Here is a 25,535-nt window from a genome sequence, read left to right as displayed (position 1 = left end):
ACAGACGGTTGGACACCCCGACACGCCCAACGGCGCCAACTTGCTGCGAGCTCTTAATGATGAAAGCGACATACACACCCTTCACTCTAAACTAGTCTCTCGTCGACCAAGACACGATCCTCGCCAGGACTCCGCACCGAGCAGATCGATCACCGCTTTCAATCTTACAAAACATCGCCCTCTCCGACTTCCGCAGTGTACTCACAAGCCGTGGCACATGACACTCGAGCCAGCGCCACGACAAGAACAGCTGATCAGACTGAAGGACGAGCCGAAATGGCCGGCTTCGCGGATTCTTTCTCGAAACATTAAGGCATTCAAGGGACCTCCAGGAATTGACACAAAGAGATGGCTGAGTTATTCGACCAATGGTTGAAAGATTTCGATACGCTCATAGGCGGAGCAGCCGCAGACTATTCAAATGGTGGGGCGAACATGTACAGTCGTCCACTGTCCACTGCAGCTCCACGGCCATTTGCGCCGCCGCCACAAATACGTTGACCCAGCCGTGGCTGTAGGCTCATCTCAATCGCCAAACCCTATCATCAACAGTGCTACGCCGTACAAGTGCAGCCAGCGTGGTCACTTTCCTGAGGCATGCAGTGTCACATCAATACAGCGTCGGGAGCAGTCTTTCGTCAACGTGCAACCTTAACACAACCAGGCGAAGTCAACTCGGAATCGGCACATTCGAGGGACCGTAGCACACGAGCTCTCCCTCCAGGACTCGAGCGCAAGTGCGAGCGCGTGACACCGAAGTCGCACAGCCACCCAACTGTAAAACCACCTGTCTCCCACCCGCCAGTTGCGCGAAGCCTTGATCATCCGCTACTTTGAGGACGATTCGGGTAGTCAAGAGATGGGAGCAACAGAAAGGACAGGCGGCTTTACAGCCCTGTGGAAGCTAGAACAGTCCCCGCCATGGCCGCAACAATTCCACAACACGGGCTAAGGAGCTTACCTCTCGAGTCAAGATCATCCACGGCAGCCTCCAAGATGCTAAGGATGAGATCGTCGAGGTCAAGGATACCAACGTCAACATGGAGGGCGACCTCGATGATGCTCTAGCCAGTACAACCATTCGCGAGGATGAAGGGATGGAGGATGCGATGGAGTGAGACTTGTATACACAGGTGTTGCAGAGCTGGGGCAGAAGTGTACGCACACTGCAGGCATAAGCATCAAAGATGGAATGGCACACGAATCAGCTACAGGGATTCCAAACTTCTTTCTCCAGAAGCAATATGAATGCCATTGTATTTCGACAGATGATCTGCAGACCACCAAAGAGAACTATCATGACGGGCATTGTACATTACACAGACTAGTCCATCCACTCGTCGTCTCTCCCAACATTTCGATCTACGACACAGCTACCGCACTCGCCGTTGCAATTTCAATATGCAGTGACATCGCCTACCGCACTCTTCAATCGAGCTTTGGGAAGTGAGTATGTCGGATTACACCAAGCGGACTGTTTGGACCCGTGTTGAACATAACTGTCGGCTGGGGCTTCGTAGCCACGCGAGCTGGCGTTCTCAGACGTTGCGTCCGCAAAAGGACGAGGATACTCTTCAATTCCACGTCTTCGATGATGGCCTTGGATATTGTTTCGCAGCAGCATCGACCGCGCCATACTGTGATCCAAGCTGGGGTCCAGTGCTAGTCCCGGACGTGTTGGGGACTGCGCTTTGCTTTGCTCACGAACCTCCTTCTTGCCATCGCCGAAGACGGTTGACGAGCCTGATCTTACAGATGAAGTTGAAAACCGCATGGAGCTGGTTGAAAGCGAACGTCGGCGGACGGAGGGCAAACGACCGCTTCTGTTCCGGTCGCTGCCGGACTCCTGCTGTACACTGCGCTTCTCGCGATGGCGGACTGTGAGGTCCGTCTCCTTGATAAATAGACCATCATTACTAAAAGTCGTGGTGCTGTCGCTTTCGTCGGCCCAGATGCTCTAGAACCACTAGAGTGGTCGCGTTGACTGTCTGGCTGTCTGGCTCCTGGGCTCTCCGTACACTTGGAAGCACGCCACCGACGACTATTAGGCCATCGCTGCGCGCGTGAGATCTCACGGCCGCATTCACACTCCATTGTGGTCCAACGTAATTAGACCTACGACATCAGCCAGGATGCTTTTACTAACAAAGTCCTTCAGAAGCACTAATCAGACACCGCGTCGGTAGCAAGACGCCCTTGGATACACTGGACCTCTTCGATGATGAGACTCAACGGTCTACAGTACCTCTTCGTCGACAGTCTTCCCTTCTACGGCGGGCTTCTTGTTGCCTTTAGTCGGCTCCTGGGAGAGGAGGTTTTTCTTGGTGATCGACCGTGGTGGCATCACAGAGCTTCCAGAACAACACCCACTCCTCGATCATCAGCTGCAGACTATTGAGCGTAGACTAGATCACGACCAGGCACAGAGAGCTTTACGTCAACTAGGATGCTCGATGGACTGCCTTGAGGATCTAGAGGTGCTTAAGATGCTGAAAAGCACGAAGTGGACAGGAAGAGAAACCAAAATGCTCAATTTGACAGATACCTTATCTGCAGGTGTCAAGTAAAGCTACAGCCGTCGTAGCAGCAGCGGCAGACGACAATGAGCGTCACCACCGAGCATCGAAGTGCATACTTGCCACGACCCTCCTCGTCTTCGCAACGATCGCAATTGGAGCACCCGGTTCACACACGCTCGTCTGTACGCCACCTTCTCATCATTCCGTCCGACCTCCGTGCCGCTGCCGTCGCCGGTCAAAGCGAAACGATGATTGATGCAGCGCACAGCTGATCGATGCTCATGCTTCCGAGCAAGTAACTCGAGAGCGACTCTGAAGCAACGGCAAATCACTTCAAATTGAGCGGTACTGATACCGCTCTCGTAGCGCTGTACATACGGCTCAGAATCCGCCCTAGAGCCTACAAAGCAGTGAAGAGATGCACACGAGAAGAAGAAGATCGAATTCGACCTCTGCTCTAAACGGGCGTCAACTTTTGACGCCCATTATGTAAGCAATTGAAACGGTCGTCAGCTAAAACGGGTAGGTACCAGGAATGGGCGTCAACTTTTGACGCCCGTTTCTGCGTCTTCGACACGTTCGACAGAGACAGAGACCTAGAGAGTAGAAAGTGAGTAAAGGCGTGTGCATGTGTGTATCTACCTAAGGCTGTCGGTCGATGCGTAGTCTCAGACGCACAGACCCTCTTTGCGAGCACTAACCTCTTCGAGCGCCGATTGTCTTGTGCGTTGTCGTCGAATGGTGGCTGCATGGGGTCTTTGCGTTGGCGTTTCTCCATCTTCGGAGGCTTCGGATGAAGCGTACTTAGGGCTGGAAGTTTCTCTTAGTTGGCGGCGAGGTATCCGGTGCGAGCGGTGAAGAGCTTCAAGTTGTCTGCGTGGTGATGTCCAATGAGTTGCTTGCCATGCATGGTGGACAGTGTAAAGCAATGGTTGGTGTCGACAGTGCGGCCGGTGATCTTGAACAGCCCTGACCATGGTGGCTGCTTGGACTTCTCTCGGAGGTGGTGATTCTTGAGCAAGACGGTGTCTCCAATCTCAAGGTGTTGTGGTGCTCTCTCGCTGAATCGCTGCTGTTGGAGTTGTTTGGTTCGGTGGTCAGCTTGTCGTACGGCTGCTTGAATGTGCTCTCTGTTCGAGAGGTGTCGAACCATTCAGGTCCATGTTGGGGATGGAATCTCGTTGCGTCTACAGCGGTCGCCGCCAACATGTCAATGAGCGTCTGCCTTTGTGTAGCTGGATAGTCGACTCGGTCTGAGAGCTCTTCAGGCTGCATGCCAAGCTTGATTTGAACTGGTGATTTGAACTGGCGAAATCCCCAGTGTGCTGATGTGTCGATGGTTGGCGTCCTTAATCGCTTTGAGTGCGGCGGTTGGCCCTTGCTAAATGGTATTCACGAGATGGCCGCGAGCGTCCAGTGTGGTCGTTGTATCAGCTCCTTGCTCCATGCATCTGCGGATAACTCGGACCACGTTCTCGACTGTGCCGGTTAGTCTCTTGTTGTTGGCAGTTGATAGTTTCGTGTAGATTGCTCAAGACTCGAGCCACGCTGCTGTCATTGCGAATTCCTTGCCGGGGTCATAAAAGACTGCCGCTGGTTTGGTAGATGTTCATCGATGAAATCGTTTTTGGGGATCGGCTTGGCTACTGCCGCGGCACTATCCATGAGTTTCTTGTATGCCTCGGCTGCTTGCTTTCTTTAATTCGACAGCATCCTCGTACGCGTTGGTGTCATACAGCTGATCTTTCTCTTCGTCATAACTGTCTTCCTTCTTCTTTGGCTTGGTCCGTCGAGGGCGTGGTAAACTGGACAGGCGCGTGGTCCCATCTCTGAAGAATGGTGAGAACTGCATGATCCAAGTGATGGGAATTTCAATCATGATCTTGCTAAGGATCTCCTTGATGTTGAGCGGTGGTTGGCCCAAGAGGGCGTTGATGGGCTTGAGCAGCTTGTGTTTACGGCTCCTCTTCGTGGAGTCCTTGTTGGCATTGGTAGTAGCTCTGGGCGTCGCTTTGACAGCATCACTTGCTCGTCTCAGTCGTGCGTAAATTCGCTCTGTATCGGGGTTGCGTTGGGCTGCCTTTGATGGCTCTCGGTCACCTTCATCATCCTCATGTCTTCCACGCTTGTATCCGGCGAGGTCCAACACATCAATCTCCTGACACTGGTCCAGTCCAAGCTGGTCAACGCTGACGGTGATAGCTGAGAAGGGATCATCTTGAAAGCGGATGTCAGCCAAGCGCATGTCATCTGTGAAGTCGCACTCTTCAGCTTGATCCATTGAGATGTTGTTGACCGGAGCATTGCGCTGCTGTTGCTGATATCCTCCTTGCTGTTGACCATTCATATCCCTTGAATAATTCTCCTTCTGGCATCTCACCAGCGCTTGCAGGAACGACTGCTCCCGTGGCTGCGACGCAACTTCTCTGCATTCACGCACAACGTGACCGCGTGAGCCGCATCAGTAGCACAGTGAAATCCCGCCATTGTGTTTATAGATGACCTGGCCGTTGATCAAAGGGATCATAGAGGTAGTAGGGTCGATTATGCGGTCAGGAGAATTTTGCTGAGTAACAGCCAAGGCATCGTGGTAGAACTGAGGGAGGTCTTCGGAGGTAACTCCTGGATCGCGGCGGTTGTCGAATAAGTTCTGGCAGCTCATGCTGTTGTTGTTGTTCTAAGAGCCCTGACGATTCATGTTGTCGCCGTTGTTGTCGTACGAGAAGTCTTGCGAGTTCTCACGGCTGATGGCTCGTGCTTGCTGAGGATCGTACAGCTTTGGGCCCTGTTGTTAGTGTTGCTGCTGATGCTGCTGCTGCTAAGGGGCTTGTGGTGTCGCTTGCGGGCGTGGAGGCTGATTCCATAGTGACTGAGACTAAGGGCGAGGAGGTGGTGAAGGCGAATATCTGTTGAACTGGCCATATGGCTGCGGCGCGTATTGCTGCTGATGTTGAGCATACTGCTGGAGTGGGTAGAAGTGCTGCTGAGGGATGACTTCTGGCGCTGATTGTGCAATGTTCACCTGCCTTACTGCCACCTCCTTTTGGTCGATGATTGCAGTGACCTTCTGCTCGAGTTCAGCCGGAATTGGTTCAGCTGCAAAGGTGAGAGCGGCATATTCACTAAGGATTTCCTTCTCTTGTTAAGTCTGCTCTTCCTTTTTCATGCGGTCGTCTGATTCAAGCTGTCGCTGACACGCTTCGATGCATTGGACTGTAGCTTGCAGAGTCTTGGCTGCTGATTCCTTAGTAACCAGGCTGCGGAGTTCACGATCTTGTAGTCCCTTCTTGAAGCGGCTGATTGCTATTGCGAGGACTCCGACTGCGGTGTCGTTGTCATTGTCAGCTGAGTCTGATGCACCGGCTTCATGCAACAGCAGTGCTGCACGTTCATGGTATTCTTTAAGCGCTTCGTTTGATCCTTGCGTGAGGGCGGTGGGTTTGTCGATGGCTCCCTCGGCATCAGTGTCCTCAACGTCCACCTGCCACTTCTTGAGGAAGGCTGAGGTAATGTTGTTAACAGCTTCTTGAGATGGTGCGGTGAACCAGTCTTTGAGGGCACGGTCAGCCCATTTCCCTGCTGCTCCTTCCATCAGTGCATCAAAGTCCTCGACCCACATCTCAGCGTCATTGCCGGCATTGCGTTGCTGTCTTTTGAAGATGAGCATCCAGCGCCGAGCATCTTGTTCGCCGGTGCCGGTGAAGGGCTTGATGAGGACTTTTGGGCGTGTGGCCATAACGGAGGTAGTAGCTGATGTGAGGGTTTGCGTAGTAGATGGAGTGTCGTGTGTAGTTCTCGTCGGTGATCCAGCTGGCGTGGATGGCATGGTCCGCTCCGATGGTGCTGCAGTCGTAATCTGCTTCTGTAGTGCAGCTGATGTATGTTCGGGTATATGGTGTACGGTGGTCGGAGGGTTCTAGGGTGCACCGATGTTGTGACGGCGAGAATCAGTGTATACTGGTCCTAGCACTTCTTCCTCAACAATAGGCTCTGTGCGTGTTGACAAGTAGCTAAAGGACGAAGGGATGAACTCAGCTCTGCATGGTATCCGTAAATCCCCTCTCAGTACTCGTTCTTCTTGTTCACGCTCTTGTTGTTGTTCACGCTGTCTTTCTTTCTGTTGTCTGAATCTCACAAGGTCTCCAAAGTCGGCTTAGGCGTAGGTGCGGTGTGGTTCGGAGGTATCGTGTGTCGGATTCGGTGATACTGTCGGGTCTGTGTTCGTGTAGGTTCTGTGCTGGCAGTAGTTGTGATTGATCAGTGCCAATTAAGCCGTGTAGAAGACTGTGATGGAGCTGTTGTTGTTAATGCCAAACCTCGTCGTGTAGAAGACTGAGATGGAGTCAACGAATGCTGACTGAAGGATGCTGTTAACGAGTTCTGTATGATGCTGTCTGCTGCCTGTTCTGTACGCTGTTGATGGAAATGATGCCGAAAATCGATATCAGCTGCCAAAGTTGAGATGATTCTGACGTCGATTGCGAAGTCCTGCTGCCGTGTATTCTCGCACTGTTGATGACTACTGCATTGATGAAGCCTAGGCTCCTTCGAATACCCTGATGCTGCTAGCACCTGAGATACCGTCGTTCGCTGTCGTTCTTGCCCTGATGGATTGAGGACTGTTTGTGATCGTTTGACAAGGGGCGATGGGATGATTTGTGCGGGCAAGCTCGTCGCTTGAGTTTCTCCGTCCGCTAGCCAACCACACCTACCGCAATGTATTCTCCGGAATTATTCATCCTTCAAATCGGTCTCGTCCTCATCATCTCCCTCAAGCTCAGCATCGTGAGGCCCAGCAACGAGGGTCGACCGTCCGTATGTTGGGTCAGTGGTCTGCTTAGCATAGCTGTGCATTCCCCTGCGGATTCAGCGTCGTCTTCGCCAGACTCGTGATTATTGACGGCCTCCTCCATTGGAATGCGATGACTTCTGCTCCTCCAGCAGCTGCCTCTACCCGCTTCTTAAATGTCAAGACATTTCCAGTTGTCCGCATGAATAGAGGCTCGGCCACATAAAGCCACTGTTAATGGATGATTTCCTCTGTCGCTTTGATCCAGTAGAACGTATTGCAGGATTTTCCAAAGCAATGGAATCGTTAGAGTCTTCGCTACTTACTTTTGAGAAAGGTTCTCACGGCGTCGTTGTTACGATTGCGGTCTCGAGAGCGCTTTTTGCTCAAAGTGGCTAGACAGGCGCTGAGCGGTGACCGAGGACTGCTTCCTTCATCGCGAGTAAGCTCTACAGAGTCTCTTCCATCGGAGGAACATCTCGGGCTTGCACTTTCATGGTGACCTTGGGTCTAGACTGTGAGCTCACTGCGGCTGCATCGTCTTATCCTTGGCCACAAAGCACGTGCATTGTATCAGGTACAGGACGCTTTCCGTTTTGCAACGCTTGTCTCCAACATGCTGACTCTCATCCTGTAAAGCGCCGTCAAGATCCGAAGTAGCTTGTCCCGGCGCGAGATCTGGTTCATCTTCCTCGCAATAAGTAACAATCTCAAAGCGCCTGCGTTGCATCATTTAGCTTACGTTGCCTCTTCTGCCGCCGAGCTTGCCGAGCTTCGATCTTGTCCACGAGCAATAGCTAACCGGCAGAGTCTTCTGGCTGAAGCCTTGACAGCGAGAATGAATTCCGACAAACCGGAGCATCGCTAAGAAGGAGGCCGAGGAAGGTCTGGAGAGTAAGGCAGCATATAAGCTAAACGGCCGTTGAGGGTGCAGGCTGTGATCAAGTGGAAACGGGCGTCAACTTTTAACGCCCGTTTTTGACGCCCGCCTTAGATCGCGGCCCATAGTGACATTTATGCGGATTCATCGATTCTGAAAAACCTCGTTTATCGATGTTAAGGCTTACTAAGCGCTCGCAACGTCTACCTCTCTTGCTCGCAATAGCGTTCTTCTTCTTTAAACCCTTACCACCCTCGCCGTCGCCGTCGCCGTCGCCGTCGCCGTAACCCTCGCCCTTACTACCCTCGACATGCTACGCCCTCGCATCGATATCGACTACCTTCGAGAGGAGATCGAGCTCCTTCTTAGAGTTTCCGAGTAGACGTAGGACGCCGTTATCTAATAGCTAAAGGACGAGAAGGGCGTGTTAATTAGCCTACGAACATTCCGCGAGAAGCTCTAGGCATAGGGCATATTAACACGGCTAAAGGTCTACAAAGATATAGAATATAGAGCACTACTATATATAAGGATTAAAGAGCTCTTTTAGAAATAGGACTCGAAGGATAAGAGGCTGCTAAGGAACTTAAAGAAGGACGGCTTTAAACTCTTATTAAGGCAGTTAAGAACGATCCGGAAGGAGCTAGGCTTATATCGATTAACTCTAAGGGCCGATTAGCCGGAGTACGATAAGATTATACGGATAGCGTTAGAGGGGACGATTGTAGGCAGTGCTCTAGATAACTATAGATATAAGCGGTTAGTAAGGTACCTACGGAAGGAATTCTACCTAATAGGAAGGTCTGTATATACGCTCGTAAGTACGCTCGCAGGCTAGATTCGTCCGCTCGCAAGTACGCTCGCAGGCTAGATTCGTCCGCTCGCAAGTACGCTCGCAGGCTAGATTCGTCCGCTCGTAAACCCTAATTTACGCTACTTCCCTTACTTATAAACTCCCCCGCCTAGCTCGCACGCTAACGCTCGTCTGCTCGCAGGAATCGTATATCTCACATCGCGTATTCCCTTAATCCTGCAGGTTATAATGCACGCCGCCGGAAGGGTAGTAAGGAGGATGTTAAGCGCGGTCGTCCAAAGGCTAAGGGCCCTAATTATATATAGTCGGTAGATGCCTACTATAAGTTCGAGAGCTTTAGCATCTGCTTCTATGCCTATATCGATATATATATACGGAAGATTATTTGGATCTACGTAGGCACTATAGCTAAGACAGTCTTCTCGGTCTCTAAGTAGTATTTAGATATAGTCCGAGAACTTGGCTTTATACTAAAGGTAGGCTCGCAACCGGTTGTGCTATGCTCGCAGCTCTATAGCCAGCTCTGCTAACTCTATTTATATACAGATTATGCGGGCGGATTACGGCGTAGAGACTCCTATAATAGCTAATATACACCTCTTCTACCGTAAACTTTAGGAGGGTTAGAGTATTAAGTTCCGTAATAGCTTTTGGTATACAACGAGTAAGGGCAATTAAACGATCGAGCGCTTCTAGGGTCTTAGTACAACCGCAGTATAGAATCGATAGCGTAATCTCTTCTACTAGCTTCGCGATAGAGGCTTCTATAGCGAGGATAACAGGGCTAACCGTATAGCGTTCCTTACTGTCTACGTTCTAATCCTCCGGTTTACAGTCGAGCTGTTTATTAACAGCTATAACGACTACGCTATTTAGAAGTAGGCTAAAGTCGAAGGGCACTTAAAGGGAATCCCTACTAAGAACTACGAGTACCCTCCTAATAGCGTAGAGGATCGTGGAATCTACCTTAATACAGAGCATCCGCGTATCTAGTAGATGGCGGATTAGTATGCTTAATTCGGTTAGTATCCCCTACGTACGAGCAGCTGCGAGCGGCTGCGAGCGGTTGCGAGACGACTAGGGTTAAGGAGCGGTATAGGGATTACAAGCTTGTAAGCCAGCTTCTCGCCCTACTAGCGTTACGAGCGTTTTGCGAGTAGTAGCGAGCGCTAACTATTTACAGATCTTGTTGCATACCTTCCTCCGCCGACTCTGCTATAGGCTTCCGAGATGCTAGTAGCTAGTAGCTATCCGGAGACGCTAGATAGTCGCGAGCTAGACGCTAACGAGGATAAGATCTATGTAGAAGCATATCTGTACCTCCGCGATGCTACTGCTTATTACCTTACCGCTAGCAATAACCTTGTAGAGTTTTAGACCCCTCCGAAGGGCGCTAAGTTACAGCTGCGTAACCGCATAAGGGACTTCTTCCGTGCTAATAGCTTTATATTCGACTAAACGATATATAAGGGCTAGCCCTCTTACTCTTCCTCTTCCTCTTCCTCTTGCTTATTATAGCTACCTCTTAATTCTGCCGCAATCCTACGGCTCTACCCTACACCTCTTATGCTTCCCTTAGCGATAAGAACTGTAGCTTCTACGGCTGCCCTCTACCCTCGCGAGCGGCTCTAGCGAGCAACGACGGCGAGCCTACGAGCGACTACGAGCGCTAGCCTACCCCTCCTAGCTCCGGTACTCGCGAAGGCTTCTTTATTCCGTAGAGCCGTACGAACACTAAGATAAAGAAGGTAGCTAAGACGAAGGCCCGTAAGTTACCTAACGCTACCGCCAACTTATTAAAGGAGGCTAAGAGGGCTAAGCGTTTAAGGGAGATGTTAGCCAACAGCAAGGATGCGAGGAGAGGTAGTACCTAGGACGATAAGGACAAGCTACTACTGCTGTTTACTACTAAGTGCTTCCTTTATACTGTTATCCTTACAGATCCGGAGCCTCCTATAGACGGCGAAGACGCTAACGATAATACAACGCCGGTCTACTCCGACAAACGCAATAAGATCTTATAGTAAGCACAAGGCGTTATTGCTAAGATAGACACTATTCTCCAAAACGCTTAGAGGCATAACCGTAGACGGCTCTTCTTAGAGTATCTAATAAACGAGAGCGTAGCTACGAAGCAGCGGCGAGACAAGAGGCCCTACTACGACATCTATTTAACGAAGGAGTATAGCAGGAATTAGCCTATTAAGCTCGGCGCTAACAACGTAGCCGCTACGAATACTACAATTAGGATAATACAGCTGTTTAATCTAAAGACAACCGGCAAGGCCCCCTTAGCGACCGTTCGGATTACTTATATTATCCACTCTAGCAGCTAGAAGAATTACGACGATAGCTAGGTATATATAGACTTAAAACGCTCCGTAAAGAAGGACGGCGAGCCTACATTCTAGTATATAATTAGCTACGACATGCAGACCGATAGCACTGTCCTACACCCTAACGGGCGTGTATTTAAGGACAAGGACGGTGTTATTTACTATCCGTTTATATAGACTAACAGCTACACCAGCGTCGACGGCAAGAAAGTCCTCGCAGGCTAGAGTTACCTACTCGTAAGCTAGCTCGCACCGGAAGTACGCCACTTTACAATAGACGTAGGCCCGTCCGGTAGCAATATTAAGGCGCTCGCAGATTAGTCTACAGGGCTCGCAAGCCGTTCTCGTGTAGCTCGCACTACCCTTAGCTCCTCGTAGGCGGAGCGTTCTAGCCCTTAGCCTTAGCAGCGCTCTAGCTCCAAACGCCCTATTAGCCGCGACCTCTAATTATCGCCGGTAAGCTAGCCTAACGACTATATTCTGCTCGACCCTAATACGGACAGCTTGGACGATATAGTAAGGGCTAAGGAAGCTATCGCGAACCGAGCTAAGGAGAACAGTACTTCTTCGACAATTACCTCTGTAGCAGCTAGTGCGCCAGCGATCCCTTCGGACTCGACGATGCCCTCTTCGTTAGCGACAACGACAATGCTAACGCCTTAGTTAAAGTCGAAGGCCCCTAGCACTACTACTAGCACTACTAATTAAGGGGGTTTAGAGATGCCGGAGGAGGTCGCCGAGCCGGTCGTTAAGCAGGTAGTCAAGCCGATCGTTCAGTAGTAGAAGATAAAGAAGAAGAAGAAGGTTAACGAGCCGGTAGCTGTTAGCACTAGACGGAGCGAGCGGACTATTAAGCTTACCGAGAAGGGCAGGGCTAACTAGAAGGACTAATATACACGAATCTAATAAATACACGCTACCGACGACTCGCTCGTTACGTGCTCGCGGACTAAACGGACTAGCTCGCAGCTAGAAGGAGCAATAAACGTTTATCTTATATCTTAATAGCTTAATATCTTAATATCTTAATTCTCTTCCTTAAAAACGGCTCGCGGCGTACTCGTAGGCTAAAACAGCTCGCTCGTAAGCGTGAAAACGAGGGATTCAAGCATAAAAACGAGGGATTTAAGGAGATATATAGCAACTAACGTATTTATTTAGGTATTAACGTGCAGGCTCGCAAGGCTCGCGGAGAGCTCGTAGGCCAAATCGATCTATCTATTAATCTATTACGCCTAGTCTGCTAAACTTCTCGTTAATAGTACGCTAATACTACAACACCGACTGCTTAATCTTAGCAATAGCAGCCTTTAACTTGCTCCGCACGTTATTAACCTCGTCTATAATCTCCTTAATTAGCTCCTCCTTTAGCTGACCTTTTAAGCCCCTTAAACTGCTAATCTTACGCTTTAAATCCGACACCTCCGACTCTAACGTAGCGATCTTGTCCTACGCCTTATTTATCTTACTTCGCATACTGCTAACTGCCTCCTTTAATACAGACTTCTTTTCTACCGGCTCCTCCTTAATCTTAACCTAATCTCTAGCAAAATACGGAGGCTTGCCCTTATAGTAGTAGTAGGCGTAGGTAGGGAGAGTCGTAGAAGTCTTACACTCGAGTCCGCGATCCTTATACTAGCCGCACTCGGTAACTGCCGGAATGCCTGTTTTTTTTTATTAGCCTACGAGCCTTACTAAGAGCCGTACGAGCTATATTACCTTCGTCCGTCTCTATAACTCTACGTACATAATCGTATCTTATAAGCATCTAACGTCCGCTCTTCTTAGTGTTTTTATTGCTACTCTATACTCTAACGAGGGCATCGTTCTATTAGAGGTCGGAGATGTACTAAAAGTCTTTAGAGGTGGCCGTAATAGGCTTGTCGTAGACGAGAAGGTCGGTAGGCAGCTAAGGAGTAGGAGCGATAGCTGTAGTAGATATGGTCGCTAGCTTATCGTCGTTGTCGTCGGAGAGAGAGAGTCCGCGTAGGCGATTAGGGTCGCGAGCCTTACTAAGTTCCGTATTAAGTAGCATCCAACTAGCTATTTTCACGTGCGCGCGCGGTGCGATGTTGCGAGATGTATATATCATGTGGCGAGCGCGCTACGAGCGACGACGAGAGGTGGTAGAAGTAGTAGTATTAATAAGAGGTTTAAGAGTCGAAGAAAATAACACTTATCTAACTAAACGGCGTATTAGCGCGTACTTATATATAATTGTTAATAATTAGAGTGACTAGCGCAGTGACTAGCGCAGCTGTATGGCGACAATACAAGCAATTAGCGACAATAGTAGTGGTAGTAGTGTTATTGTAAAGTTGAAAATTGATGAATCCGCCTAAATGTCACTATGGGCCGCCATCCTTATGCATGACAAAATTGGGCGTCAAAAACGGGCGTCAAAAGTTAAATGACAAAATTGGGCGTCAAAAACGGGCGTCAAAAGTTAAATGACAAAATTGGGCGTCAAAAACGGGCGTCAAAAGTTGACGCCCGTTGCAGCCGTGTTACATCGAACCGCCTTCATCCGCTTCCTGACTTTCTCTACGCCGTGCACTCGGAGGAACCTGATATTGTCTTCACAATTACAGCGCTTTCTGCAGTGCAACATACTGCACTGTTCGACCGAAGCGGTCAGGTCAAAACAGTGTCCTTGATCCATGTTACCTCGCGGGACGGGAGGCCCGAGAGAGGAGGAGATCCAGCAAGACACGCGGAGGTAGGAAGACGAAGACCGACTGGGCTGTTGTGAAGAGCAGTTGTCCGTGCATCACACGACTTCCATGAAAGAAGGACTGCGGGCAGCCGCGAGTGCACGGCGGGCAGATTCTGTCCATTGTGAGATCGGAGGAGTAGCGAGGTGTTTTTTGCACCGGACCGGCAGGCTGGCAACGTCGAGCGAATGACATTCTGCAAGTATTCCAGCGAATGACATTCTGCAAGCATTCACCCGACGACACCTTGCCTCTTCATCCTGCAGTGTCATTTTGTGTTCGCAGAATCATCCGCCGTGCTTCTACGCAGGATTTCGATCAGGTACTACGGCAGTCAGTATTCATGCTGACCAGATTGCAGATTCATGCTGACCAGATTGCAGGAGACACATCGGCGTACCTGCGTCCATCTCCCTCTGCTTTGTGCGCCTCTCCTGCCGTGGTACCAACACAGTCAACATCACATCAATCCTACCGTCCTCACATTTCCTGACACCTTCCTCCCGTCGGGTGGGTGCACATTGACACCGGATAGTCACGTCGGAGGAGTAAGTGGACTGAAATCATCTCGTTTCATCTCGCATTCCAGAATGACATTTTGCAAGCAAAGCCACGAAACGACATTTGAGCAATTCTTGGCGGTGCTTTTCCACCTCGTTCTGAGATGACTTGAGTCTTGCAACACCAACTATGATTCATTTCCCTCGCCACTAACGCGGAAACGATAATGAACAGGGTTGAAGCCTGAGCTCGGACAAGTTGCAAGAAGAACCTACAAGGTGCTAGTGATGGCTGAGGAGCTTGCAAAATGTCATTCTGGAATGCTTGCAGAATGTCATTCGCGGGAATGCTTGCAAAATGTCATTCTGGAATGCTTACAGAATGTCATTCGCTGGAATGCTAGGAGCCGGTGGAAGTCGTCCCGGTTGGAGTGGTCAATGTATTCCTTGCTCCGAGCTACTATGCCTTGCATCGAGCACGACTAACACATAGGATTCTTGTGAGTCTGGCCGCCGTCTCGCATGCGGTCGCGCTCGTACGCCGGTCCATGCTTTGAACTCCAACGCCTGTCGTCGTTGGACTTTACTGCACAAGAGGAGCAATGAATCCAAGAACTCAGCCGCGACGACGACAACACCACCTGAGCATTGTATTCTCTATGCCACTCGCACGTTGATGAAATCTACCGCCGGATACGACTGTGGTTAAGAGTTGACCAAATTCTGCGTTAGAATGCCCCAGCTTGTCGGCGCGAACACACCGCCGACAAGATCCGCTTACTAAGCATGCACAAGACTGTGGTCAAGACTTGACCATATTGCCGACAAAATCTGTTTACTTGGGCCGCCGACAGTCCCATCACCGACAAATGCCTCAGTACGACATTCCCGCCGTCTACCGAGACACTCTCACCCAGCGACAACAACGCCTTATGACCTCTGAATAACGTTCTCGAACTTATCCCACCTCGATCCTTCTCCGCCTTCTCCAGTACGGCCATCACCACGATACGAAGCATCCAACCCTCTACGCCGAGCGACATTGCCAACCGAACAGAGCTGTCTACGCGCTGCCCGCATGGACGAACACGTGGCAGCCGGGCACTTGCACCGAAGCGCTGAACTTCGCTCGACTTCCCGAGATCCTCAGATCACGAATGATAACACTGCAGATGCTCAGCGTGGACAGCGTAGAGGACAAGGGCAAGTTGGCATAACCAACAAAAGGAGGTGGCATGTCGGACGAGATGAAATGGATGACGGATACGATGAGGTGGCATGATCAGAAAGAGGAGACGAGTATGCTTCACCGGAAATGCAGACACCCTTTCTGCGGACATGAATATTACTATGATACCACACCCGAGAAGCTATCCTTGGCCCATACGACTCATCTTTGGGCCTCAATGGCGGCGTGAATCGGTCCACGCCTCACGGGAGGCGCGGTGTTGCTGTTAAAATCACCAACACCACCGCCTTAAACGCAATCGCCCAACACGACAAGATGCCCGCTCTTTGCCACAGCTGCGATGATAGCCACGCGACGTCCAGGTGCTCTGCCATGGCAAAGGCTATACCTTCAACTGCCATCCGCTGGGTGGCAAGTCTTCCCGCCACTGCGAGGCACAATCGCGTTCCCGATTCACGCCACCACGACCTCGTCCGCTGCAATTGGTGCCAGGGCTTCGGACAGTTTTCCACTTTCTCTGTCCTGGCGATACTTCCCCGCGAGGCCTGGCGATACAAGACACACAACGGCAAAGCCATTCGATACGACGGTTGACAACGGGTGCCCTCACTGCAACATCTATGGCTGTCGGCGCAGCTTCGACGAACTCTGAAATGACGATGAGTCCACCTCTCCTCGGCGTCTACTTGTGAAAGGCCAACGAGAGACGCCCGGCAAGCCATCGCCGAGTGAGTCGCCCGCCCACATGGTCAGTCGCTGGAGTCCGGCTATTCTCACAATCGAAAAAAGGCCTTCAAGCCAGAGCCAATGACCAATCCATCCATCTCGCCCATCTCACCGTCCTTCCGAAGCACGAGGTGCCTGGACCATCGTGGCTACGACAACTGTTCTCCCCATACCTTCCGATTTCTTAGAAGCCGAAGCCGAAGCATGAACGAGGTCGCAGCGCCGAGAGCAATGCGAAATTGGAAGATGCAAGCTCGATCTTTTCCCACGACGACGAGGGACGAGAGGAGACGGAGACGGAGACGCATGCGCGGAGGAAGAGGAGGAGTGACAACAGAGCACTCAGACGGCCATTCTTCCTCAAATCAAATTCAATTGCTCTCTTACAACACGTTGGTGGAAGCAATGTTCACACGTTCCTATCTGTTATACTGCCTGCGAATGGCTACTATCGCGCTTCAGTCGACTTCTCCCTGTGCTGCCAGAGCTTGTCGGCGCGATTTTCGCGCCGACAAGATCCGCTTACTAAGTCCGTCGGCACTCGAGACCTGGGAAGGGTGCGAGCATATTCCACCTACACTTCGACTTACCAAAATTGGAGAGCTTCACTTTCTCCTTCTTCTTCTTTTCCTTCGTCACCCTTACAACATTCTTATCACGACGCTCGAGCTGACACGATGGATCACGCTTGGCTCTCGGTTTCTTCGGAACACCAGTCACTGGCGAGGGTGATGAAGGTACGAATCGATTATCACTATCATCGGTTGATCGCGACGGCCGCTGACACTTCATCGCAGACCACAATTTTGGACGCATCAAATCAAGCGTAAGCATGGCTATCTTCTCTACCGAATGTAGAAGCTCAAAGCAGCGATCGCTGGCGTAGACTCGCGCAACAAGACCATCCGGAGCATGAATACCTCCACAATCGAATGCAGAAGCTCGAAGCAGAGATTGACGAGCCGACTACCGTTACAAGGCCCGGCCGGATCGAACACCGCCGAGCACGACATTGCTACTCAATCGGGAGCATAGCAACCTCCTCGATCGCATGGAAAAGCTGGAAGCGGATATCGCTGGTGCCGAGTCGCGGAACAAGACTGTCCAGACGGATTCTCGAGCAAGTGGCTGAAGAAAGGACCAAGAACGAAGCTGAACAACTTGGGCTCGTTTCATGCGACCGCCGGACCTATCCACACGCCTGCGACCGACGCAAGCGACTGCGTTTCTCCCTCGAGCGACGCCTTCTGCTACATCCGACGCTCTGGGCACACTGATCGGAGGAGGGTCTTTGGTGAAGAGGAGTTTCTGCCCTTTTCTTCGGCGTCTATAATGTTGGAGACGGCGGCGTCGAGTGCTCGTGGGTGGCAGGCTTCTTGGCGGTGGCTTTGAGAGTGCGATGTTTTCGAACTTGGGCAAGGTAATGATCGTGAAGGAGTGGCTCGACGAATTTGGGAGGTGAGCGAGGCGGTGCAGGCAGTCTATCCTCCTTGTATCACTCACCATGGTCCATTTACCCAGCTGCACACTCAGCCTATTCGCATCCTGGTCCCTGATCCGCGGCTTGATAAATCCTCTGCTCGGAGATTCCTGCTAGGACATTGCGGCATGGCGTAGAGTCGCGAGAAGACACAAGCAGCAGAAGCATCGTAACGGTCTTCGGATGAAGTAGGTTGTGTTGGAAGTAATTGAGTGAAAGAAGTGTGGAGTAAGCGAAGCGACGGCGTCATCAAAAGCACAGACCAGGCTTTAAAAGCTTCGTGAGCTTCGTAAGCTCACTCCTCGAGGCTTTGGCCGGAGCGTAGGTTTTGCTAACTACGGTAGAGTTTCTACCGGTTGCATGCCCTAAAACCCTCTCCACTACACTCCTACTGGACCTCCTACGTTTGACAAAACGGAGTTACTTCTCCTCTAATGATAACAATGATAAATGACGATGATGGCGACGACGACGACAACGACGACACCGATGCAAATGACCATCGACAGCTGCGATTCATTTGTGCATAAATTCGGCATACGCAGCGCCCTACATGTCCGTCGATGAGGAGGGACATTCTATCCCTTTGCGCTCTCGCTTCCTGTACCTATACCTCTACGAGCAAACGAGGTCGACAGCTGTCGTGTGGATCCACCGTTCGCCAACACTTTGCAACGGAGGCTGGGACTCGGGATTGCATATACATATACAGCCAGGTTGCAATTGCGCCGAGAAAGGTACGAAATGTGATGTATGTAATTGTCCGTAGGTGTTCTTTCGGGCGATGAAGTACGCGCCTGTTTGGCTTCTGGCAGTTCCAACACGTCTTCTAGTCTGTATCTCTTCATCACGGGAGATCATTGAGAAGAGGTGAATGTCCCGTCTTCCTCTTTTCCTTGGTCTCCGTCTGCCTGCTCTTCTTCGTGTGAAGGCGTGCGCCTTCGATGGTGGTAGCGGTTTGGAGGGATTAGAGCTCGGAGTCGGGCAAGGCTCGTGGTCGTTATCGTCATCGCTGTCGTGCTTGTCGTCGCCGCTTTTATGGTCTTCGTAGCTAGTCGCCGGCTTGTATGCTGGAGAGCGGCGATTGTTGGGGAGCTCAGCACGGGCGCGACGACCGATTTCGGGTGAGACTTTGGTCGATTATTGGTCGGTATGCGAATGGTCAGGTGATGAGTGAGATGAGGAGTGAGATGACGATGATGATGATGATGATGCGAGATGATGGCGAGTTCGGAGTACTACAGATAGTAGTTTGAGGGCTTGATGAGAGGTGGAAGTGTCGTCGCGCGACTTGCAGATTGGAACGCGGAGAAAAGCAGAGGTTTGGTGCAGAATGCGGAGAACAAACATGGGGTTCCCGAACAGAATACTGCCCTCCTGTTCGACTCATGCACACTCTTCTCTACACCCACATTCCACCAGATCACCGACATGCGCCAGTCCATCGAACTCTCACCCGCCTACCGAACTTTCACTCCACGACCGAAGTTTCACTCCACGCCATTCGCTCGCAGCGCATGCCATGTCTCCGCGCTCCTTGACAGGCATCAAGATGGCTTCACAGCACTTTACATCATTCAAGGACTCCAATCTCGAGTCCGTCATCTCACTGCTGCCAATTCTCCGAGACCTCCTGCATCGCGATGGCCGACCTCTTCAGCTCCGCTCTCAACGCCCCACGAAATGCCCCGATTTGAGCCTTCAGTCCTGCCGATGCCGCGTCAATGCTATCCACTCTGCGGTAGTCGAGGAGGAGATGATTGATCGTGGCACGCCAAGGAAGAACAGGCGGGTGTGGAGAGAGGAGTGGGAAGAGGAGGATCATCAGATACGTGGCTTAGGCGACATTGGGAGAAGACGACGAAGCAGCCATGGCCATTATCGACACTTTCCACCGTCCGACTCATCTTGACGGAATCGGCTGCGCCAAATGCAGCCGCCGCCGGTTCCGGTCAGATTGCCACAGCATAAAAGACGGGCATCGGCGGGATGGAGCAGCGGAAGTGACACGCAAGGGCTAGGGTGAGAGTATCGAGCGGCGAGGAAGAGGGGCTCGGTAAAGGAGCAGTCTTCCATACTTTCACTGCTGACATACCGCACTCTCATTCTTCGAGTTCCGCATACACACACCAGATGGTCTTCAACGCATGACCGACGCCCAAAGTTATGGCGCGCACCAAGACACGATCCGCGGAGCGCATTGCAGAACGCGCGGAGTCTCGCCGCGTATACAGGCGACGGCAGCCAGACGGAACGGAGAACGGGTCTTGGCAGGCAGGGAACAACGAGGACAGCTTGTTTGTGAGGACCGAGAAGTCCGCGAGCCGCCCACCAACGACACCCACACCAAGACCGCGAGTTATCCGAACAACGACCCCCGTACCAAGGTCGCGCCAACCAAAAGACACCCGCACCCTCCAGCCCGCAAGCCCGCCAGCCACGCGCCCTGCCCTCGTTCTGGATGACCCAGTTTTCAAGAAAAAGGAGGACCGGGAGCGTGAAGGCCAGCTATACTGCGACTTGAATCCCCACTCCATCTACACCGCCTGCACGAACAACATTCAACTTATAAGCGGCCACCTCGTCTTCGCGCCGCGGATCGGTGTCGAGCGCACCCGAGTCGTCGGGAGCACGCTACTGGTCTCGATCGTGGGTGACCGCACAGCAAGCACGAGCACACAAAATCCTAGATCGCCAAGATCTTGGGAAAGCGCGACGGCCATGGACTCCGCGAGGTGGAGTAGAAGGTCACTAGTAGGCCTGTGAAGGATTTCATGGTCAGTGAGCGCGGAGCTCTATGCTATGATGGGGATTGGAAGAGGGAGTGAGCGCCATGGAGCTCGACGAGAAGGCACATCCGCAAGTGCAGGACAACTCTGGATCGGCCGGAGACGAGAGTTCCGGAGTTGAGGGTGTTGAGGGTGTTGAAGATGTCGAGGGTATTGAGGGCGCTGCATGTTTCGAGGATGTCGAGGACGTGGCTCGCGCCACCGGCTCAGTCGGAAACGAGCCACGTTGAGCATGAGGATATTAAAGACAGTGAGAAGGAGACCGACTCGGTCAGCGATCAGTGCGGGGAACAGGATCGCGACAAGACTGCCTTTGTGCTGTAAGTACGTAAGAAGTGCCTGCATCGGAGCAGCTAGCAACGGGGAGGATGTCGAGATCGCCGACGAAGTCAAGCTTGCCAAAGGAATCGATGGTTCGCTCCGATCATCTGGTAGATCTCCGCCCTTTTCCTGCACTGGACTCGGTCCACGCCCGATGACGCTGCTTAATTGTGGATGTGGAGCCTGATCCGCGATCACGGCTGAACGACTTCGCTTCAAGCGCGGCAATACACCTCCGATTGAACGGCAACTTAGATGCTCCATCGACGAGAGCAGTGCTCCTCCTTTATGCAGAGACGTCGGAAGGGACCATTCACGAATTGAATGCACGCGATCTGCGAACGCAACGAAAGGGAACGGACGGGAACTGATATGGGATTTTACGCGATCAGAATTCCATTTTTCGTGTCCGCACGTCTTCCTCTTACTCTTGACATTGTAGATTCGGCTTGCAATGCGATGAACGTTACAGCAGAATCAACATCTGATTCACGCTATCTACCCTTCACACTCCTACATAGCCGTCACACCATCCGCCTCGACCGCAGCATATGACGACTATTGCAGAAGGCTCGTCCACAACGATCCTGCTTAACAATAATAGATGCATATCGATTCCTCGCCGAGGAAACTAGTAAAACGCCCCTTACCAAAGTCCAGCTCGGTGACCTCTTCTACGATGCCTCTCGACCAGCTCGCACTCAACATCAGCCGTGGAGCTTCAGCTCACTCGCCGCGAATCTCGCATCCAGCTGCACCATAGCCGCCTGCCGTACGCCTCTAACTGTGCGATCTGACGAGTGCCGTAGAAACGGCTAGCGTTGTGAGTAGTATGATCGTAAGTCGGTTGTTCTTCATCAGCACTTGATTGACCGTCGCGAGATCGTAGCCCTCTGGTAATGACCCATTGACTTTGCCTCCTGTCGTCCCGGGCTCTGCTCTTGACTCCGCCGGCGTCGCATCGTCCAGTCCAGCTTCAGCATTTAGCTCCGCCGGCGATACGATCCTCAATCTCTGCCATAACTCTTGGTGCAAAGTGTCGCGATCCCTCCCTCCCTTCTCACTCCCTCCCTTCTCCTGCCTCCCTGCCTCCCTGCCTCCCTGCTTCCCTTCTCCCTGCCTCCCTTCTCCCTGCCGCCCTCCGCTCCTTCTTCAGACATATCGGAGAAGGGAGCTTCTTCAGCTTCGGGGTCGTTGGACGGTGGATCTGAGGGTGGAGGCGTAGCTCGAGGGAAGCTAACGCGGTAGAGACGGGGGAGGAGGGTGGGCCGGAGAGTTGAAAGATTTCAGTGGAGGGGCGGGCGGGCGAAGCGATTGATAATCTGGCCTTGGACGTGAGCGTCCCGATGTCGATGCTAGAAATCGGTGTCGGGGCGAGGTAGTCGAAGACTTCGCAGCAGTGGTCTGGAGGAGGGTCAGTAGGATTACTTTGCAAAAGGATAGACAATAAGAAGGAGAGGATACGTACCTCCTCCCGTTCGCGCTGTTCGTCTTCACATTGCCGAGTCCATGAACTAAAGAATGGATCCGGAAGGAGGTCAACGAGAAGCGCCAGATATCGCCAACTGCGAGTAGTCGATAGCCGTCCCTCTGGCTACACACCTCCATTTCTCCTCGAACTAAAGTTTACTTGATCGAGGCCGCCGTCGGCATCGCCAGACCTATAGTGATCGTACATGCTTATGTAGCGCCAGTGCCGTGCCTCTCGCTTAACAATTCCATTCCTTCTCGAACTGACGTTTGCTCGAGGTCACCGTCTACCTGGCTAGGCCTGTGGTTGTCGTACATGTTGTAGCGCCTGTCCGCGGTGGGGAGGAACTTGCAAGTAGGATGTGCTTTGTTGGCCTGTCCGTCGCTGCGATTGGCGGTGTTACGTTGTTCCCTCGCACACCTTCGTCCGGATGTCCCAGTTCGATGTCCTCTCGGTCACGGCCTGCTGCCTCCATCATCCAACACATTTACTTTCCAAGCAAGTGCTGCCACGTTGAGACTCACAAATCCCGAAGGAACGGATCGCCGTCTTGACAGAAGCCCAATGCGACAAGCCTGGCAAGTCAGGAATCCCCAAAGTGCGCAGAGCAAGACCCAGGACCAAAGCAGTTCATCTAGAGCTGTGTCTCAGCGAGCAGGACGTCCACACCTGGTCTCGTATCAGATAGAGGATTCCTGCAGAGCCTTTCGGGCAGATGTAATCACCTCCGGAAACCAACGAGTCTTCCGAATCCAGATGGAAGCGTCGCGTATAGGTCTTGCTCCAGGCATCATGAGAATCCCATCCTCGACGGCATTTGGCATGCTGATGCCGTAGTTCAAGCCTAGAAGCAGCTTCCAGGAGGATTCAAGGGCCGTCGCGTGGTTATCCAGTTCGAGTTCTTGTCAAAATGTTCATCGTGCGATGGCGCTGACCGATGTAGTAACGAGCTGGGTGAATCTCTCAATACTGAAGTTCTAAATACAACGGCAGTCGGGAATGCGGCATGCGTCCACTCAACCACGAGTGTGAAGCTATGGTATCACCTTGTCAGCGCGCAACTTCCCACTCTTCGCCGGACTAGCTTCCACCAAACGCTGCACCTCCTCCCCGAACATGGGCTCAATGTCCGCCTTGTCCGCCTTGTCCAGCAGTTCCGCGGTGAAGTCCACACCCTCCTCGTTGCCACTTCGAGAATGATCGCTCGGTATTGCGAAGCGCATCACCGGTCCGTTGTGCCTCTTAGCATTGGTCGGTGGGTGCGACCGGCAGGTGGTCGTAACGGGCTCGATGGGGCTTCCGTGTGTGTGTGTGTGTGTGTGTGTGTGTGTCCCAGCCTTCGTTTTATGTCTTGCGAGCACATTCGGCATCTCCTCCGCTCCCCGATTTCGGTCTGACTTTCGAGCTCATGGATGGACTTATCAATGCCAGTGCCGGACCTGGCTCGTGCCGCTTTCATCGAGACATGCTCTCGGTCGAGTTGGTGGGCGCATCGTCGCTCGTGGAAGACGGAGGTGTGTCGGCCGTTCGGCGGATCTGGTCATAGGATCGTAAGCGTTGAGCAGAGCGGAGGATGCATGAAGGTTGGCGGAGACGTTGATGCAGTCGGTGTGTGAGGTGCGTTGACGGCGTCTTGTGAGCGTGCCAGTGAGTGTGAGTACTGGTGATGTGGTGAGGATGTTCTCCGGCTTTGCGGGGATGATAGTTCTACCGGCGGGAGTTCCCACCTTCCAAAAACACCAGCACTTCACAACGAAGTATCTGCTTCAACCCTCATCCCAACAAGAGTCTGTTCCGATACGCACAGCTCAGCTGTTCCAGCACGATGGGTGCCATGATGACCGAAATTTCCATGAACATGGTCCCGCCCTGGCCGCACTATCGCTTGATCAGTATCAGGAGGTTCCCAACGTCAGCCAGGACTACCAGAGCGATCCGAACATCTACGCCTCTTTCGAGCCGCCATCCGCGCAGTCCGACAGGACGATGGCATGGAGCAGCGTATCGAGAACTCACTTCAGCACGGCCTTGCTGAAGACTTACGGCAGCAAGACTTTCCCGCTCCGTGTACACTGGCCTTGCACAGATCGAAAATGCAAAGGAAGTGGCCTACGCTGGCGGCCTCGCGACAACTGTCACTCCCGCGAACATCGAAACTGCATTCCAACTGCTAAAGGACACCGTCGGCCGATATGCCGTCCACTTGGAGGTATCCGGGCTGGACTTACAGCAGGATATTATCGATCTTCTGGACGCCGGCGCCGCCAAAGTCTTCGTAGCTAGTCAGCAGGCTGCTACGCTGAAGAACGTCCCGAACCTCGATCTCGATCGCATTGTTTACCACCCGACCGCATCATCCGGCGACGAGTCAAACACCGCAAAATAAGAGCAGGAGAAGCTGAAGAAGAGGAGTCGTACAACCGGAGCGCTTCCGAGCCACCGTCATCAGCTTTCGTACTTGCGCTGCCCAACGACGGCATCGAGGAGCGTGTTGGGGTCTCGCAAGCACCACAAACGAGAAGCGCAGAATAAGGTGGAGAGAACAAGTCGTACAGAGTCACAACTGCGCCCACAAGCCAATTGAATATCGTCTCCCAGAAGCAAACACCGCGAGTCCCAGGCCTACCCGCGACCAATTTGAATCATACAGTGACAAGGCATGTTGGCGAGGGTGACGAGGTAGCGCAGCATGTCGGCTAACAAACTTCATCAGGCTCGTCTGCGAACAACTCGTGCAGCTCTTGTCCCGAATGGGCCTGGAGCTTCACATGCGTCCACGCACGTCGATTGCTCGGTCGGTTGCAACTGCGCCTTCCATTTACAGCAAGTCGCTCCTTCACTGAGCCCTTTCTCTTCCCCAAACACGGAGATTAACAGTCTTCTACAACCCTCCATTCGATGCTCCAAGGGCGGTCCAGCAAGACAGCGGCTCCTCGGTGCATTCCGGGGTAGTGACACACCGGAGAGTCTTCGCTCGAGATGCAAACCTCCTACTGTATACAATGAC

General features: G+C 52.2%; 4 protein-coding genes across 4 annotated transcripts; 2 read left to right on the top strand and 2 right to left on the bottom strand.

Annotated features, from left to right (window-relative positions):
• Positions 1 to 3,342: 3,342 nt before the first annotated feature.
• MYCGRDRAFT_97695 (uncharacterized protein) lies at positions 3,343 to 6,255 on the bottom strand (the record flags this gene model as incomplete). Its single annotated transcript, XM_003847299.1, has 5 exons — positions 3,343 to 3,649; positions 4,241 to 4,851; positions 5,262 to 5,304; positions 5,480 to 5,615; positions 5,715 to 6,255. The coding sequence occupies 5 exons, from the start codon at positions 6,253 to 6,255 to the stop codon at positions 3,343 to 3,345; spliced, it is 1,638 nt and encodes a 545-aa protein (XP_003847347.1).
• A 12,245-nt stretch (positions 6,256 to 18,500) lies between these two features.
• On the top strand, positions 18,501 to 19,488 carry MYCGRDRAFT_97694 (uncharacterized protein; the record flags this gene model as incomplete). Its single annotated transcript, XM_003847305.1, has 2 exons — positions 18,501 to 18,684; positions 19,370 to 19,488. 2 exons carry the CDS (start codon positions 18,501 to 18,503, stop codon positions 19,486 to 19,488), a joined length of 303 nt encoding a protein of 100 aa, XP_003847353.1.
• Positions 19,489 to 20,113: 625 nt separating this feature from the next.
• On the top strand, positions 20,114 to 20,966 carry MYCGRDRAFT_97693 (uncharacterized protein; the record flags this gene model as incomplete). The annotated part of the gene is made up of 2 exons (XM_003847306.1): positions 20,114 to 20,596; positions 20,769 to 20,966. 2 exons carry the CDS (start codon positions 20,114 to 20,116, stop codon positions 20,964 to 20,966), a joined length of 681 nt encoding a protein of 226 aa, XP_003847354.1.
• A 2,553-nt stretch (positions 20,967 to 23,519) lies between these two features.
• On the bottom strand, positions 23,520 to 24,123 carry MYCGRDRAFT_106622 (uncharacterized protein; the record flags this gene model as incomplete). The annotated part of the gene is made up of 1 exon (XM_003847298.1): positions 23,520 to 24,123. The coding sequence occupies one exon, from the start codon at positions 23,896 to 23,898 to the stop codon at positions 23,563 to 23,565; it is 336 nt and encodes a 111-aa protein (XP_003847346.1).
• Between the last annotated feature and the right edge of the window lie 1,412 nt (positions 24,124 to 25,535).

This window comes from Zymoseptoria tritici, chromosome 15 (assembly GCF_000219625.1).
Source record: "Zymoseptoria tritici IPO323 chromosome 15, whole genome shotgun sequence".
Taxonomy (NCBI): Eukaryota; Fungi; Ascomycota; class Dothideomycetes; order Mycosphaerellales; family Mycosphaerellaceae; genus Zymoseptoria; species Zymoseptoria tritici.
This window is presented reverse-complemented; position numbering and strand designations above follow the sequence as displayed.